Source organism: Mus musculus, chromosome X, assembly GCF_000001635.26.
Source record: "Mus musculus strain C57BL/6J chromosome X, GRCm38.p6 C57BL/6J".
In the NCBI taxonomy this organism is placed as follows: Eukaryota; Metazoa; Chordata; class Mammalia; order Rodentia; family Muridae; genus Mus; species Mus musculus.
In genome coordinates, this window is record NC_000086.7 from 13,783,496 (window position 1) to 13,799,174 (window position 15,679).

General features: G+C 36.5%; 1 protein-coding gene across 23 annotated transcripts in view; it reads right to left on the reverse strand.

Annotated features, from left to right (window-relative positions):
* The window catches only part of Cask (calcium/calmodulin-dependent serine protein kinase (MAGUK family)), a 329,704-nt gene that overhangs the window by 266,416 nt on the left and 47,609 nt on the right, over positions 1–15,679 (reverse strand). For 15 of the 23 annotated variants that reach the window (XM_017318366.2, XM_011247434.2, XM_011247437.2 and 12 more), the window contains exon 2: positions 2,424–2,554. In XM_017318366.2, coding sequence (XP_017173855.1) covers positions 2,424–2,554 — 131 coding nt within the window. The remainder of the gene's footprint in view (positions 1–2,423; positions 2,555–15,679) is intronic. The other 8 variants (XM_006527561.4, XM_011247440.3, XM_006527560.4 and 5 more) reach the window with 1 other exon arrangement.

Genomic DNA, 15,679 nt, shown 5'->3' on the forward strand with positions numbered 1-15,679 from the left:
CTCCTGGAGACAGGGGATGGGGGGAAGAGGTGTGGGATGTGGAACAGTTGGAGGATGGACTGGGAGGGGGATAAAGTCTGGACTGTAAAAAAAGATTAAAGAATAAAAAAATTATTAGAATGACAAAAAAAAATGGTTTGGAGTTTAACCCTCTGGCGAAATGGGTTCTGTTTTGTTTTGTTTTGTTTTATTGTTGTTTGCTTGTTTGTTTTGAGACAGTCTCAATATATACAGGCTAGCCTTTAACTTTTTATGTATAGCAGGATGACCTTGAACTCACAGAGATCCACCTATCTCTGCGCCTGCCTCCTAAATTCTGGGACTGAATGTGTAAATCACCATAACCTTCTTTACGTAAGTAGTAAAAGAGATTCCTCCTCACATTCTAAGTCTCTAGTTCCAGAGATCTAACTAAAGAAATCTAACAATAATTTACTATAGACAAATGAAAAAGTAGTTGTTTCCTTTAAAAATATCTTTGGAAATTTAGAAACATATCTGGAAAGACAGAAAATTAGGTATAATGATAGGACAAATCAAAACTTTGATATTAGTAATTTGGGGCTAAGAAATAACCTATAAGTATTTATTTTAGTTATTTGCAATATTATGTAAGATATTTCAATTCCATTATTCTAATTTAATATAGATAATTGGATAATTGATTTAACATTTGTAATTTTAAATTAGATCTGTACCAATCAACAAATTAGATCTGTTTATAAACAATATCAGAACTTTTTTTCAGCATTTAGCAAAACATCTACTTGTTTAATAATCAGGTTTGCACAAAGTTTCCTCAGTGCCCTTATAGACTACTGAGGCATAGAGAACTTTAAAAGTATTTAAAAGTTAAGAAAAACAGTATTTGCTTAGTTTGCCTGAGGACCTGGGTTTGATCCCCAGCACTACAAAGCCAACAATACATCCAAACAAAACAGTTCAAAGGAAAAATAACTGTAAGGCCCATCAAATGGCAAATTTTCCATTTTGCTAAGCATATAAAATAATGTATATTTAAAAGCAGTTAATGTCCAGTTCTGACAATGAAATCATGAACTATGAAACACCTAAATTTTACTACAAGATTTTTCCCTCAGTACTGTGGTCACGTTTATTTAATCTAAATGCATGCATACACTTTGACTGAGAAGGCCCCTTGTAGGCATCCAGTAAAGATTAAAGCACTAAAAACAAATCAGCAAGGGAGGTTTTCTTAGAAGTAACTTAAAAATGTTTGTTAAAAGATGTATTTATTTTCATTGTATTTGTATGGGGGTTTTGCCTGCCTACATGTCTGTATACCAAGGGCATGGGCTGGTGCTGATGGGGGCCAGAAGAGGGCAAGCGATCCCCTGGGCCTGGGATAGAGATGGTTTTTGAGTCCTTTTTTGTGGTGGTAGAATCAAACCCAAGTCCTTCGGGAGAGCAGCTAGGGCTCTTAATCACTGAGCCATGTCTTCAGCCTCTTAGCAATAATTTTTAACAATCTTCTATAAACATTATATTGATAATAATAATTTAAAGAGTCACAACGTGTTTAGAAATAATTGTCCTGAATAAAAATCTATAGGAATAGATTGGAGCTCACACTGTGTGAGATTCTACTTTGCAAAACTAGATAATTGGGTAAAACACAAATAGGGTACTTCACTTTGTATTTTCTTCAATTGCACAGCCTTTAAGATTCAAAAACAAAATACTAAGGAAGAATACATCTTTTACTAGGTGGCGAAAGTCTAAAGCTAGTAAATAGGATAATTAGGAGAGTCAATATAATAATCAGTTTTGTTACTTTAATGTGAATCATGGTAAAATTTAAAAATAATAAGTAACTCAAATGTGTGTGTGTGTATATATATATATTTATATATATATATATATATATATATATTTATATATATACACATATATATATTTTAAAAAAATCTAAGTCCCACAAATTCTAATACTACTGACCTTTCAACTTTTACAAATACAGTATGTGATTAGCCAAATGTGAATCAAAATATCAATCATCTAGTTATAGGAGATAGTAATCCCAAAGGCCAAAAATTATACTTAAAGGACCTTGGCTGCTTCTAAATCTTCAATTAACATTCTTATAGTTATTTCCTTTCCTTCCCTTCCTACACCTCACAGAACAGGACTCAAATTATACCTTAAAAAGTATGTCCCTATTTCACTCTCTTTCTAGTAAAAAAAAAAAAAAAGCATAAGCTCATAAAGATCCCATATGACTTAATGATTCCATATTTCAAATGCTATCTTTTAGATTTCTGAGCAACTATTTCAACTGGAGTTCACACTGTCTCCACCCACTTCCCCACTATATCATATCCCCTGCTTCCCCACCCCCAGATGAGGTTAGGTTGATAAATGGGTTTTGGAGATGGAATAAAGCCAGACATCAAATAACTTACTTGAAATCCATCTCTTACCTTCTGTACTTAACCCTGGACTTGATGTGAACTTGGCTACATCAACAATTTTTACAGCAAATTGTTGCCCAGTTTCTCTGTTGATACATCGCCGTACAACACTGAAGGGACCCCTAAAAAACAAAAAAGTCAATTTTAATTCACTGACATTAATTTCCTCTTTTTGATCAACATCTTACTGTGTTTCTTTATTCACTACAAACTATAGAGAGCTTCACAATAAAATTTAAGCAATGCAATTTTGAGTACTATTGTCTAATTCAAAGGTAATTCATCAGTTTAAGATATTGTTATACCAAAAATGGAGGCCAAATAAATAGGTTTTCATATATATATAAAATATATAAAAATTCTTATATATGGTATATATATAAAATTCTAAATACTATCCTTATAGTCAGGACAAAAAACAAATGTAGTAATTGCAAATAATTACCAACATCTGATACAATGGGAAGTTTGTAGAAGTGGTTGTATACAGACACACTTTTTGTTTAATATGATATTGTATTTTAATTGCAACAACTCTCCCTTCCCTTTCCTCCCTCCGAACTTTTCCATGAACTCTTCCCTGATTTCCTTCAAATTCATGGCCCCTTTTTTCATCAACTGCTGCTGCAAACGTATAAGACATACTCTTTTTGAAGCCAAAAGTTAAATCAACATCTCCCTCTTACTTTGCCACAAACCTAATCTTTATTTCCATATCCTACTGAGTTTATCTCCATCACTTCTTGGCACATCATAAACTCTTAACTTTAAGCTCCAAATGTTTTGTAGTAACTACTGAAAAAAGGTTTCTCATTCATTCTTGTACTGGAGGATATCTTGTACATAGTGAAGTAACCCAATCACAAAAGAACACACATGATACGCACTCACTGATAAGTGGATATTAGCCCAGAAGCTCGGAATACCCAACATACAATTCGCAAAACACATGAAACTCAAGAAGAAGGAAGACCAAAGTATGGATACTTCAATCCTTCTTAGAAGGGGGAACAAAATACCCATGGGAGGAGTTACAGAAACAAAGTTTGAAGCAGACACTGAAGGAAAGGCCATCCAGCGACTGCCCCACTTGGGGATTCATCCCATATACAATTACCAAACCCAGACACTATTGCAGATGCCAACAAAAGCTTGCTGACAGGAGCCTGATATAGCTGTTTTCCTGAGAGGCTCTACCAGTGCCTGACAAGTACAGAAGTGGATGCTCACAGCCAACTATTTGACTGAGCACAGGGTTCCCAATGAAGGAGCTAGAGAAAGGACCCAAGGAGCTGAAGGGGTTGCAGCCCCATAGGAGGAACAATATGAACTAACCAGTATCCCCAGAGCTCCTTGGGCTAAACCACCAATCAAAGAAAACACATGGTGGGACTAATGGCTCTAGCTGCATATGTAGCAGAGGATGGCCTAGTCGGTCATCAATAGGATGAGAGGCCCTTGGTCCTGTGAAGGTTCTATGTCTCAGTATAGGGGAATGCCAGGGCCAGGAATGGGAGTGGGTGGGTTGAGGAGCACGGGGAGAGGGTAGAGGAGAGGGGGTTTTTGGAGGGGAAATCAGGAAAGAGGATATCATTTGGAATGTAAATAAAGAAAATATCTAATAAAAATTATTGAAAAAATTAAAATCTTATATGGTCTCACTTAAAATCCCAGAGAAAAAGTTTTACACACACACACACACACCCCTAATCAAGAACCAAAATACAAAACATATAAGCAATACTACATAAAATAAGGAAAAGATAATCCTCAACAAAATCTGGATTACAGTCTTAGGCAGGGAGTTCTCAAGGAAAAATCCCTGCATGATTTGGTGTCCAGGAACCTCTCTAGTCTGACTAAAAAAAAAAAAAAATTACAGAAATCCTTCATCATTCTAAAATTTCAAATCAGAACTATTTTAAACTGCCATAAATAATGAACTGCCTTATCAGTAAAAGTCATTGTACTGGTCTAGTGACTTGCTTACCTACGCCTCCCTGCAATCTTCATCAGTGACTCAATACATGTTGCACAATTGGATATGCAGAGGGAAATAAAATGTCAATACTTGGATCCTGAGCAGTCATCAAATAAATATCAGAACTCAAGAATTTAAGATACCCAAGGACAGATTTGTTGTGTGAAACTAGCACTTCAACTATGATTCACCCATTAAATATAGGAGCATATGTGCATGTATACATTTTTTTCCAATCCCGACTGGTGGAAGAATACACAAAGGACGCTCTCACTGGCTTTTAGAGGGCACTCGTGTGTGTGTGTGTGTGTGTGTGTGTGTGTGTGTGTGTTTGAGTATTCCTTTGATTTGTAATACTGTTTTTCCTTTTTTCAGTTAAGGGACTAGCAAATAAATTTAATCTAACCTATACTTAATTATGGATCCGTGATCAATTGAATGCCATCTTCACAAACATCAATTCCACCTAGCTTCAAATCTTTTCACAAAGAGCAAAGCGAGCCTGGAAAGGAAAGTGTTGATAATGTTAACGTTCAGATCACAAATCTACAGAAAGAAAACCTTTTCCACAGTCACTGAAAACCACTAGATCTTCCTCAATGACAACACAAAGAAGTGAGGCAGGACTCTTACAAATGCTTCCACTTTTAACCTAGTCTTACTTGTGATTATTTCGTCTGACAATAGCATACAATTTCAGGAAACATTTAACATAATCAGGTTTTGACCACATGTTCTCTCTATATATATATTGTGTAGTATCATTCAACTCACTGCATCATTTTGTAAAATTTCTGAGTTCTGTCTGTAGGGTTGTTTGTGGCCAATCCAGGCAATTGCTTAAATATAGGCAAAGAAGAAAGCATAAGCTTCTCCTGCTACCATTGTATGAGAATTAAATTAAGATAGCTTTGGAGAAAGGAGAGAAAAAGCAATGAGACAATGAACCACCTTTTAAGGATAGGCACACACACATACATACAAAATACCAACAATTAAAAAGAAAAGGACACAAATCCCAAAGAGAGAGGAGCAGTGCATGAGAGAACTTGGTGGGAATAAAGGGAAGGCAGAAATAATGTAACTATAGTCTCAAAATATTTTTAAAAATATGAATAAAAATTAAATCCACTGGTTTATTAAGCTTATTTAATAGAATTTTAAAAGGAATGTATTTATGAATTCTTCAAGACCTGAACACAAGTCCTAAGTAAAGCAGAGTAAAGGCTTTTCCTTACTAACAAGCAGGAAGCTAACGAAGGTGAGCTGAGACCCATGTAATAACCTTAAAGACATCAAAACAGTCTGAGGTTGCTTATGATTTCATTCACAACTTAAAACTCAGCAGATACTACTAAAAGAATTTGGGTTGGTCTTTTATGAAAATGAAAAGTAATAAGCAGCATTAACATAGAACCATATTATAGTCATTACTTATATTTAGCTGATAGTTTAGGGGAAATAAAAGTCAGGAAGAACAGATTTCTGTTTTGCTTGTCAACCCCTTCTTGATTCTTGGAAGTTTTTACCTAAAATTTATTTAATGTACCATATAGCCAACTCTTGACTATTGATGTGGAAGAAAATGATACATTATCTTTCTCTACTAGGGTATTGACCAAAATAGAGTAACAACTGGTGATATTTGAGATTTGATTAAATATTGCCGGATGAAAAAGAATTTATTTATTTATTTATTTATTCTATGACTTTTAAAATTTTTAGTTAACTTTACTATTTGACAACTTAATATAAATGCATAATGCACACTAACCACTCTCAGTTTCAACTCTCTCATCTCACTACTACTCCTACACACACACACACACAGACCCACACACAGGCACGCAGACACACACACCCCTCCTCTTTCCTAGAATTCTTTCTCATATGTGTCTATTTGTTTTTCTTTGTGACCTACTGTGTGAACCAGGGCTGTATAAATGACTGTGGGTTTGCAGCTATCTGTCAGGCTCTGGTGGGCTTGGCAGTGTATATAATAATTATTCCCCTGTTCCCAAAAACCATCAATAGCCAACAGTGCAATAGGAAGTTGTACGAGCCCCTTCCCTTTTAACATGACCTGTCTTGTATGTGGACCACTGAGGGTAAGTGCACTTGCTGAGTTCATGACTGTGATGGTTCTATTGAGTTCAGGAAATGGCATCCACAGGCTTTCTCCTTATCTTCTGGCTTTTGCATACTTCCTAAATGCCTCTCCCAGTGTTCTCTGAGCTTAAAGGGAGGAATATAAATGTCTGTTTAGGACTGAGCCTTCAACCATCACCCATTCTTAGAATCTTAGGGTGCTACGAGTCTATCTAGTCTTTGTATTCATTGCTGATTATTGCAAAGAAAGGCTTCTCTCATTATGACTGAGAACAACCTATGTCAATGGGTATAAATATACGTATTTAGAAGGCAGTTTGATGATGTATAAATCTAGTTACTCCAGTTGGACCTACAACTTCCCTAGGCATAGACTGTTAAGTGGGCTTACTAGCTATGAGTTTCACTCTTGGGAACAAGCCTCAAATCTTATCAGATGGCAGCTGTTCTCACAATTATGCCACTATTGCATAGGTAGACACATCTTTTCAGGATAGTTTTTTTTTTCCTGTTTTTTAGGGTACACAGATGGGTAAGGCCAATAATACATTTTCTCTTCCAGCAGCATGTAGAGTAGCACATTCTAGTACTATGAGAGTAGCCAGCAGAGAAGAAGATTCCAGCTCAGTTTCAGCTTACTTTCTCTCTATCTTATAACTAGGGCATCTTCTGCAAAAGGGTCATATCATCTAGTGATGAATAACTAAAAGTACTGCAGAACCTGTTTTGGGGGGGACATCTGGGGCTTCGCTGATAAACTTCTGTGGAGGTATCCCATACCTGCTAGTGGAAATTTTGCTTAGTCACACAAGTTTGCTGCCATCTGAAAAATCTCAAATAAATAACTGAATGGTGCACCTAAAGTCTTGGAAAGTCAAGAACAAACCAAACTTGAAAACACTAGACAGGGAGAGAATGAGGGCTTGGGAGCACACTCCTAGAATCATAGAAGAGAGGAGGCAAGCAGATTTCTGTGAGTATGAGGCCAGCCTGTTATATACAGGAAGTTCTAGGCCAGTCAAGTTTACACAGTGAGACCTTGTCACACACAAAAAAACTAGGATCAGAGCAGAAATTAATGAACTAGAAACAAATATAATACAAAGAATCAATTAAACAAAGAGTTGTTTCTCTGATAAGCAAGACTGGAAAATTCTTTGCCAATTTAACCAAAAGATAAAGAGGAGAAGACCTACATCGATAAAATTAGATATCAGAAGTAAGATGTTGTAACAGATACCAATGAAGTCCAGAAAAATCATGAAGACATACCTTATAAACCTATATTCCCTTAACTTTGAAACGCTAGAAGAAATAGATGAATTTTCCAGTGTATATGACCCACTAAAATGCAACCAAGATGAAATAAAAATTTAAACATATATGTATGTATACATCTCCAGCAACAAGACTGAAACAGTAAAAAAAAAAAAAAAAAAAAGCTGCCCAACTAAAAACATCTCAGAGGCAGATAGATTCACTGCAGAATTCTAATACATCTTAAAAGAACTAACACTTGATACTATGAAGATTATTCCATAGAATGGAAATGAAAGCAATGTTTACAAATTCTTTTTATGAAGCCAGTACTACTCTAATACCAAAGACAGATAAAGAAATAACAAAAAATCTGTATTGTTAGAATATCTTCTAGAATTCTAGAAAGACCATAGCTGCCCTATGCAGACACAGAATACTCTCCTTTACTTTCCCTTTATAGGAAAAGTTAAATGTAGGTAATAGATAATTCCCATATAAGAGCTAAATATATTTTTTAAAAAGACTATAATTACATGAAACTATGCTATAAATTATGCCTGGTTTCCAGAAAACCAAGATAAATTGAGCATAGTGCACCTAACTTATTTCCCAAATCTATTAAAAGGAGCTTAAAGAAATAACTGGGAGAACAAGAGAGATGAAATAATCAAATTTGAGGGATAAAGAGTGTACACAGACACAATAATGTTAACTGATGCAGGAGAAAGCAAGGAAGATTATTTAAAACCAAACCCATTTATGTTACAGAACAATCTCATGAATCTGGAACTAGAAGAAGAAAAGTTTTAATTAAATATTTTCTTCATTTACATCTGAAATGCTATCCCGAAAGTCCCCTATACCCTCCCCCTGCCCTGCTCCCCAACCCACCCACTCCCACTTCCTGGCCCTGGCATTCCCCTGTACTGGGGCATAGAATCAAGAAGAAAGATTTTAAAGAAGCAGTTATGTCTCTATCTTATACCATGGGTAACTGCTCCTTTCTCATCCTAACAAGGATTCATACTTTAGAGACAGCAATACATTATCAAGACCAGAGAAGGTCATTGAGAAAGGGATAGAAAGCAAAGGAGCATGAGGTTGTTTTGTGTGTGTGTGTGTGTGTGTGTGTGTGTGTGTTATTGACAGTCTCAGTCCTTTTCCAAGATAAAATGAGGTTACCCCACATCATTCAACTATATATCAGCTTCTTACAACATGGGATGTAACCCCATGGATCCACAAATCTAAATGTGTCACATACACACACACACACACACACACACAAAATGCCAAGGTTTCTCATGCCCAACAACAATCAACAACAACAATCCAAAATCAAATTTATGGCAGCACTCACTGGCACTGTGTCAGAGCTTTGACTTTAAATACACAGCAGTATGCCCACTTTGCACTGCACATGCCACTCAACACGGATGACTCCTTCCTAGACCACCTTAACTCACATTTGAGACTAATATGTTATGAACCACAGTGTATTTAGTGTACATAGAAAGTTTTCTGCTCTTATGAAAACAATGTTTTGATTATGAAAATCAGACTTTTAATATTTTCCTACTATGACTCCTGAGCATATAGTAAATTAGCATACACCTTTTTAGTGCATTGGGTTAGAGTGATTGACTTTTAAAATTGGTGTTAAGTTTCTGATTTGAGTTTGATTGAAAAAAAATCATTAAATGCATTTTGGATTGGTATCAGGACAGAATTTCTAAAAATTTCTAAAATGATCCTAAACACATTTCTAACATTTTTCTATTGTGTATTTATGTAAAACAATGTTCTCAGCATTGACAATTGCAAAATTAGTATCAATCAAGTCTGAAAAATATTTAATATGCTCTATGCTCTTTGGTATCAAACATTCAACCAAGATTTAATTCATGTAAAAATAAGCAATCCTCTTGATTAGTATGCAAATTTGTTTTCCTCCTTAACAAATGGTAAATAAAACTATATACATACATACATATATATGTACAAACTAATTGTTTTTAAATAAAAATCTTTATGAATTGTAAAGAAAATGTTTCATTTGTATGCTTATTTTACCTGAAGTTGTATAAGTTTCTCAGGTGAAAAGGGTCATGATTGGAGAAAGGTTAAGATGCCCTGAATTAATTAAATCCCCTTCCAGAGAGACTTTTGGTTTCCCAGGAAGCTTTTAAGTCTTCTGCTGTGGGGTTTCTCAAGTTAGCACTATTGCCATTTTGAACTGATTTTTTTTTCTTGTATAGGAAAGCAATATGAACTGTTCTCACTGAAGACTTGTAGCAGTGCCCCCCCCCGCCCCAGGCTTTGATAATCAAAAATATCTCCAAGTGTTTCCAAATATCCTAGAAGTTGGGAGGTAATACTGCCTCCAAGTAAGAACAATGCTTGATTTCTAATCATGGCCAGAGAGCCATGGCTCCCAAGACTTCTGAAGGAGAGTCTAAAACAGTGGCCAGTGCTAACAGAAAGTGTAATCTAGAGCAAACAGACCAAACAAGAGAAGCACTGAAAATAACTATGAAAAAAACCCAGAAATTGTAGGAAACAAAAACAACAACAAAAAAGGCTTTTAAAAAATAATTGTCTGGCGTCTGTTGTGGATAGCCTTGGGGCTAATTATATTTGATATTAATTCTGTTCTCCTGTGAGTGGTTGGGGGGGGGTCACTCAGGTGATTTCCTGTAAACCTGCTTCCCACCTTAATTTGTAAAATAAAGGAGAGCTGATGATTGGGCAGATAAAAGGGAAGGTGGAGAGGAAGGTGGGGAGAGCGAAGGAGAAGAAAAAGCACCATTATTGAAAGACTACAAGATATCTAATAAGAAAAAAGAAAAAGTTAACCAATGTAAAAGATCTTTTGAAAAACCATATGGAAACTTATTACTGTAGAATTCTAAAATATTACATATCTGAAAGTAATCTAAATAATAGGGGAGAGAATGCCCCAACTAGATATCTTATACCAGTAAGTGAAAACTCCATTATCAGAAAAAGGTTATATCTTGTTGAGCTACTGAGTAAAGGGGTACCATGGAACACTCCCAAACATCACAAGCTATTGCCAGGCAATTGGTTGTTTGGTACAACCTAATGATAAGGCCCTACTGCAGAAGACAACACTTACGTATGTCATCAAATACATGAGGAAAGTTGTGCTGGTACCATACAAGAAGCAGCAGCACGAATAGTTTTCATGGTGAGGGAAGTACTCTGTGTACTACTGGAGGAGAAAGGCAATCAGCCAACTATAAACCCTGTTACCTGCAACAGTGATGGGTTTACAAAATATACTAGTGCAATAGTAGGACAAATGTTATGGGACTAGACAACTACATTTTGGTTGAGTTTAAAGCCCACTCCATAAGATGAGACCCTTATTGCTAAGAACCTGATACTAGATAGGCTATGGACTTAGGTGAAAGCCTAATACAATTCTGCTAACGTACGTTCTGGAACGTAGCAATAAAATGACTCCTAATGATATATTGCTATACCCATAGATCAGTGCATCACTCAACTGCATCACAGAAGCTTCTATCTGCAGTAGATGGGAATTAAGAGATGAACAACTAGAGAATATACATAGACTGAGAAACTTTGCAGCACTCAGTTCTAAATAGGATGTCTTTATCAAAATTCTCCCCTCAACGCTCAGGCATCTATGTGGAAGTGAAGGCAGAAAGACTGTAAGAGCCAGAGGTGATGGATGTCTCAAAGGAAACAATCTCAGCCACAGCAAGACTGATGCACATATGAACTCACGAAGATTGTGCCAACACACACAGGACCTATACAGCTGCAAGCCAGATTGGGTCCCAGCACTGTGAAGGGAATGTGGACTTGGGCTACCACCCCTAACAAAGAAACTATTTATAATTGATATCCACTGGCAAAGGGAAAATCAGTTTTCTCCAATGGAGTGACATTGGATCTATCAACCAAATTGCAGAGCAGGTCCCACACCCATGAGTAGTTGGCTGACACAATACAAATTCCATAGTTTGTGCGTGCGTGCCTGTGTGTGTATATATGTGTGTGTGTACATGTGTTGGCATATCTTGTCTTGTTGCTTGTTTGGAGGGTTATATGTGTGTGAGGGGAAGTGGGGGTTCCTAGAAGGAGTTGGGGATAGAGAGGAAATATGATCAGAATATATTGTATAAATTATTTTATTATTATTATTTTTTCGAGACAGAGTTTCTCTGTGTAGCCCTGGCTGTCCTGGAACTCACTCTGCACACCAGGCTGGCCTCGAACTCAGAAATCCTCCTGCCTCTGCCTCTGCCTCTGCCTCTGCCTCTGCCTCTGCCTCTGCCTCTGCCTCTGCCTCTGCCTCTGCCTCTGCCTCTGCCTCTGCCTCTGCCTCTGCCTCTGCCTCCCGAGTGCTGGGATTACTTTTTCTCTTTTTAATTAATTTTCTACTAGTGTTCAACAAAATTACCTATAATTAGTGCTAGCATTATCACAATTGTCAAATTTTCTGTACATAATCCAATTCTTATAAACTGAAACTAATAATTATTGAAGTCCGAGAGTGTGAAATTGCATTGTAAATCACAGCTTCAAAGTAATGTGTTTTTGTTGCAATTCACTAACAGATTGTATTCAAGATGGCATATCGTCATACAATAGTATTTTTGGAAGCCATTATCACAACTGTACCTAAGAATGAGGTGGGATTACTACTCAGGCTCAGAAGCTACAGCTAACAGTCTGCTTTTCAATATACCTCTGTGGAGTATTATAAATCTCTTTCTTTTCAGAATCATGTTTTAAAGATCCCTAGTTAAACCTAGTCGTAAATTATATAAAATTAATGTATCTAGTTTAAATTAAGTTAGTAAAAGAAATCTTGAGGCCAGTAATATCTACTTACCTACTTTTCATTTTAGCTGCTTAAGGTAGTAATATTAATATTAAAACAAAAAAACATAATTAGCTAACACTCTAAATTGAGGTTTTCTGAATTGGTATCATACAGAGTTTTTTAAAGAATGAAATCTTCTAAGTCAAGTCAGATTGTGGACTATCACATGAAGACCTACCCACCTTCTATCCTGTGACTTATTAGTGATCCGGTCTTGTGGTTGGGAATAAGCACCCCTACCTTGCTGAGCCTATCAATCCCTGCCACGCATGTAAAAATTACTACTCATTGGTGTTCTCTGGAAAAAAACTGATACTACAATGATATGGATCTTTCTTTTAAGGATTAAATTTGTTCTTTGTCAAAGTCACATATATAGAGAGATAACTTGAATCTTAATATTTAGAATAACAACATGCATTATTATGTTGTAATGTTTTAATGGCCATTCAAATATCATTTTCTGTAACAAATATTCAAATATGGCTTATAAACTGTTGATTAAATAACTTTGGGGGTGTTAATCCAATTGTTTGCTTAATAATGGATTCAAAAGATTTAGCTATGTAATTTAAATGTCTATTCATTAATACTCCCCAAAGTAATTTACTTTCTTTTACAATTGTTAATATACGCATATTCAGCAGGCAACCTCTGGTCTTTTAACCAAAAAACACTTAACACAACAACAAAGCATGCAAAGGAAATAACCATTTACACTCAATTACCCAGCTCGGGTGCAGGGCAGCAGAAAATAGGTTTTGAATTATAATTGTAGTAATCAGTTTCTAGGTCTAAAGAAGTAAAGTAGATGATCTGGAAAATAATTGCTTTGGGGAAAGAAATCTGAAAATAAGAGTACAGTGGATATAATTGTTTAAGCAAGATAGTAAAATATCAAAACATTTAGAAAAAAACTTAAGTTAGGTAAGAAACCAACGTCCCTGAGTGGCAATAGTGTACCCTCGTTAGTAAAGCTCCTGTGCAAGCCGTCTAAAGAGCAGAACAAGCTCTCATCGTTTACATGACTTCCTAGTAACAAGTAAGGTACAAAACAGCGTGGAGAACAAGACAAGAACAGCCAACCATATCCCTCAAAGCAAGAGCAAGTGAACTCCTGAGTGTTCTCTTTTCCCCTTTCCCTTTTACAGTTGAAGAGAACTCCTAATAGCTTAGCAAGAAGTTCTGGTGCCATTCTTGACCAGTTTCTTTGACATTCTAACTGTAATTAATTAGTTAGTGCTCCTACTGCACTTTGCAAACCTTTTCATTCAGCTGATTGTTGGAGCAACTTTAGGACACCAACAAAAATTTTCTTCATCAGTTCATTCTAGTATCTGCTTCATTTCAGCCTTGGAGTCAATTGGATGGCTATTCTCATTTAAGTTGTTTTACCTGGCACTTGTGTATCCAGGATAGTATGCATATTATTTAGGGACTAGGGACTATAGGACCTTTTATCTTAGCAGGTAGTCACCTTATTTAGGTTTAGTACATAAACTATGGACTGCTTTTTTAGGCCTTGTTTCCAATGGCTGTGTAATTTTCTCAACACTCACAAGGCTACTCTGGCCTATTCTTCAAGGGCTCTGCGATGGCTAGTATTCATTGTCAACTTCACAGAATCTAAAATCACCTGGAAGATGGGACTCTGGACATGTTTATGAAAAGTACCTTGATTGATTTAATTCAGGTTGGAAGACCCACCCTCTGTGAATGACACTGTTGTTCCCTAGCTCAAATCCTGGACTACACAGGTGGAGAGACAGCTTTCAGCACTTTCTGCTTCCTGACTAGATGTGATGTGAGCAGCTCCTTTAAGTTTCTGTCACCCTGAATTTCCTCACCATGATAACTATTAAACTATAGGTCAGAATAAATCCTTTCTCCCTTAAGCTACTTGGGTGAGCACATTTTGTCAAAGCAACAAAAAAAGAAACTAAGACAGGCTCCAATTCAACCTCTATTGAGATATCACCTGTAGGGACAAAAGTTGTTTCCCAGGACCATGTGCTAATTATCTCTGGGCAGTTCTGAGGGAAAGAGCTCACAAGCTATTGGGTCTTGGTCTCCTTAAGATATGGGGTGAAGGGAAGGAAAACAAATGATTGCAACCTACACAGCCTATCCTTTGTTGGTAGAAGTAAGAAGTAGGTATAACCTTTGTTTTGCTGCTGTCATTTCAGACTACAGGGACCAACCAGAATTGTGGCACAGAGGAAGAAATGACCAGGTATTGAGAGGAAGAAATGACCAGGTATTGTAGTGGCTGTCAGGTCAGACTACCTGCTAGAGTCCAATTGTGGTATAAGGGCTTAGAGGGGCTGGATATTTCCGTTCCAGTGGGTAGATAATATTGCCCACATGGCGGGGGGGTCCAGTGTGGAGCAGCAGAGATGTGTAAGACCTGTTGGGATTCCTATTTCCTGGTCTTCTTGTCAGGGAAAGTGGGCTTAAGGGATTTTTGTTTTCTATGTTTACTGATGACATGTGTCATAGATTTTCTGATGCTCAGTCTAGGAGCAAGTGGAAGGTTTTTAAAAAATCTAGTGAGCTAATTAGTGCTTGTTATTTTTATTTAAATTCTAATGTTCCTAACTGCTCTCTCCGTTTTTTTTTATTCTAATATCCAGAAAGCACTTACTGCTTTTACATGACCCCATTTCTAGGCCAGTTGGCTGTATTTATAAGGGAGATGCTGTGGCTTAGGTCTAAAACGGTCCCTGTTGGTTCATGTTTTGAACATTTGTTCCTCAGCTGCTACTGATACTTTGGGAAGTTGTGGAAACTTTATAAAGAGAAGAAGTCTCATTTGAGGAAGGTCACCAGGGGCAGCTTGTACTTAAATACTTCCTTATTCTAATGACTGAAAACAGGCCTTGTAAAGTTGAGATGTTTCCCAAAATAGAACCTTGTAGCTCTTTGAAAGCTCAGAAAGTTTTCCATCCTAAAATTTTATAAAAAGGAATGACAGTAATTTGTTGCATGTTTCAATAGTTCACTAAAAATAATTCA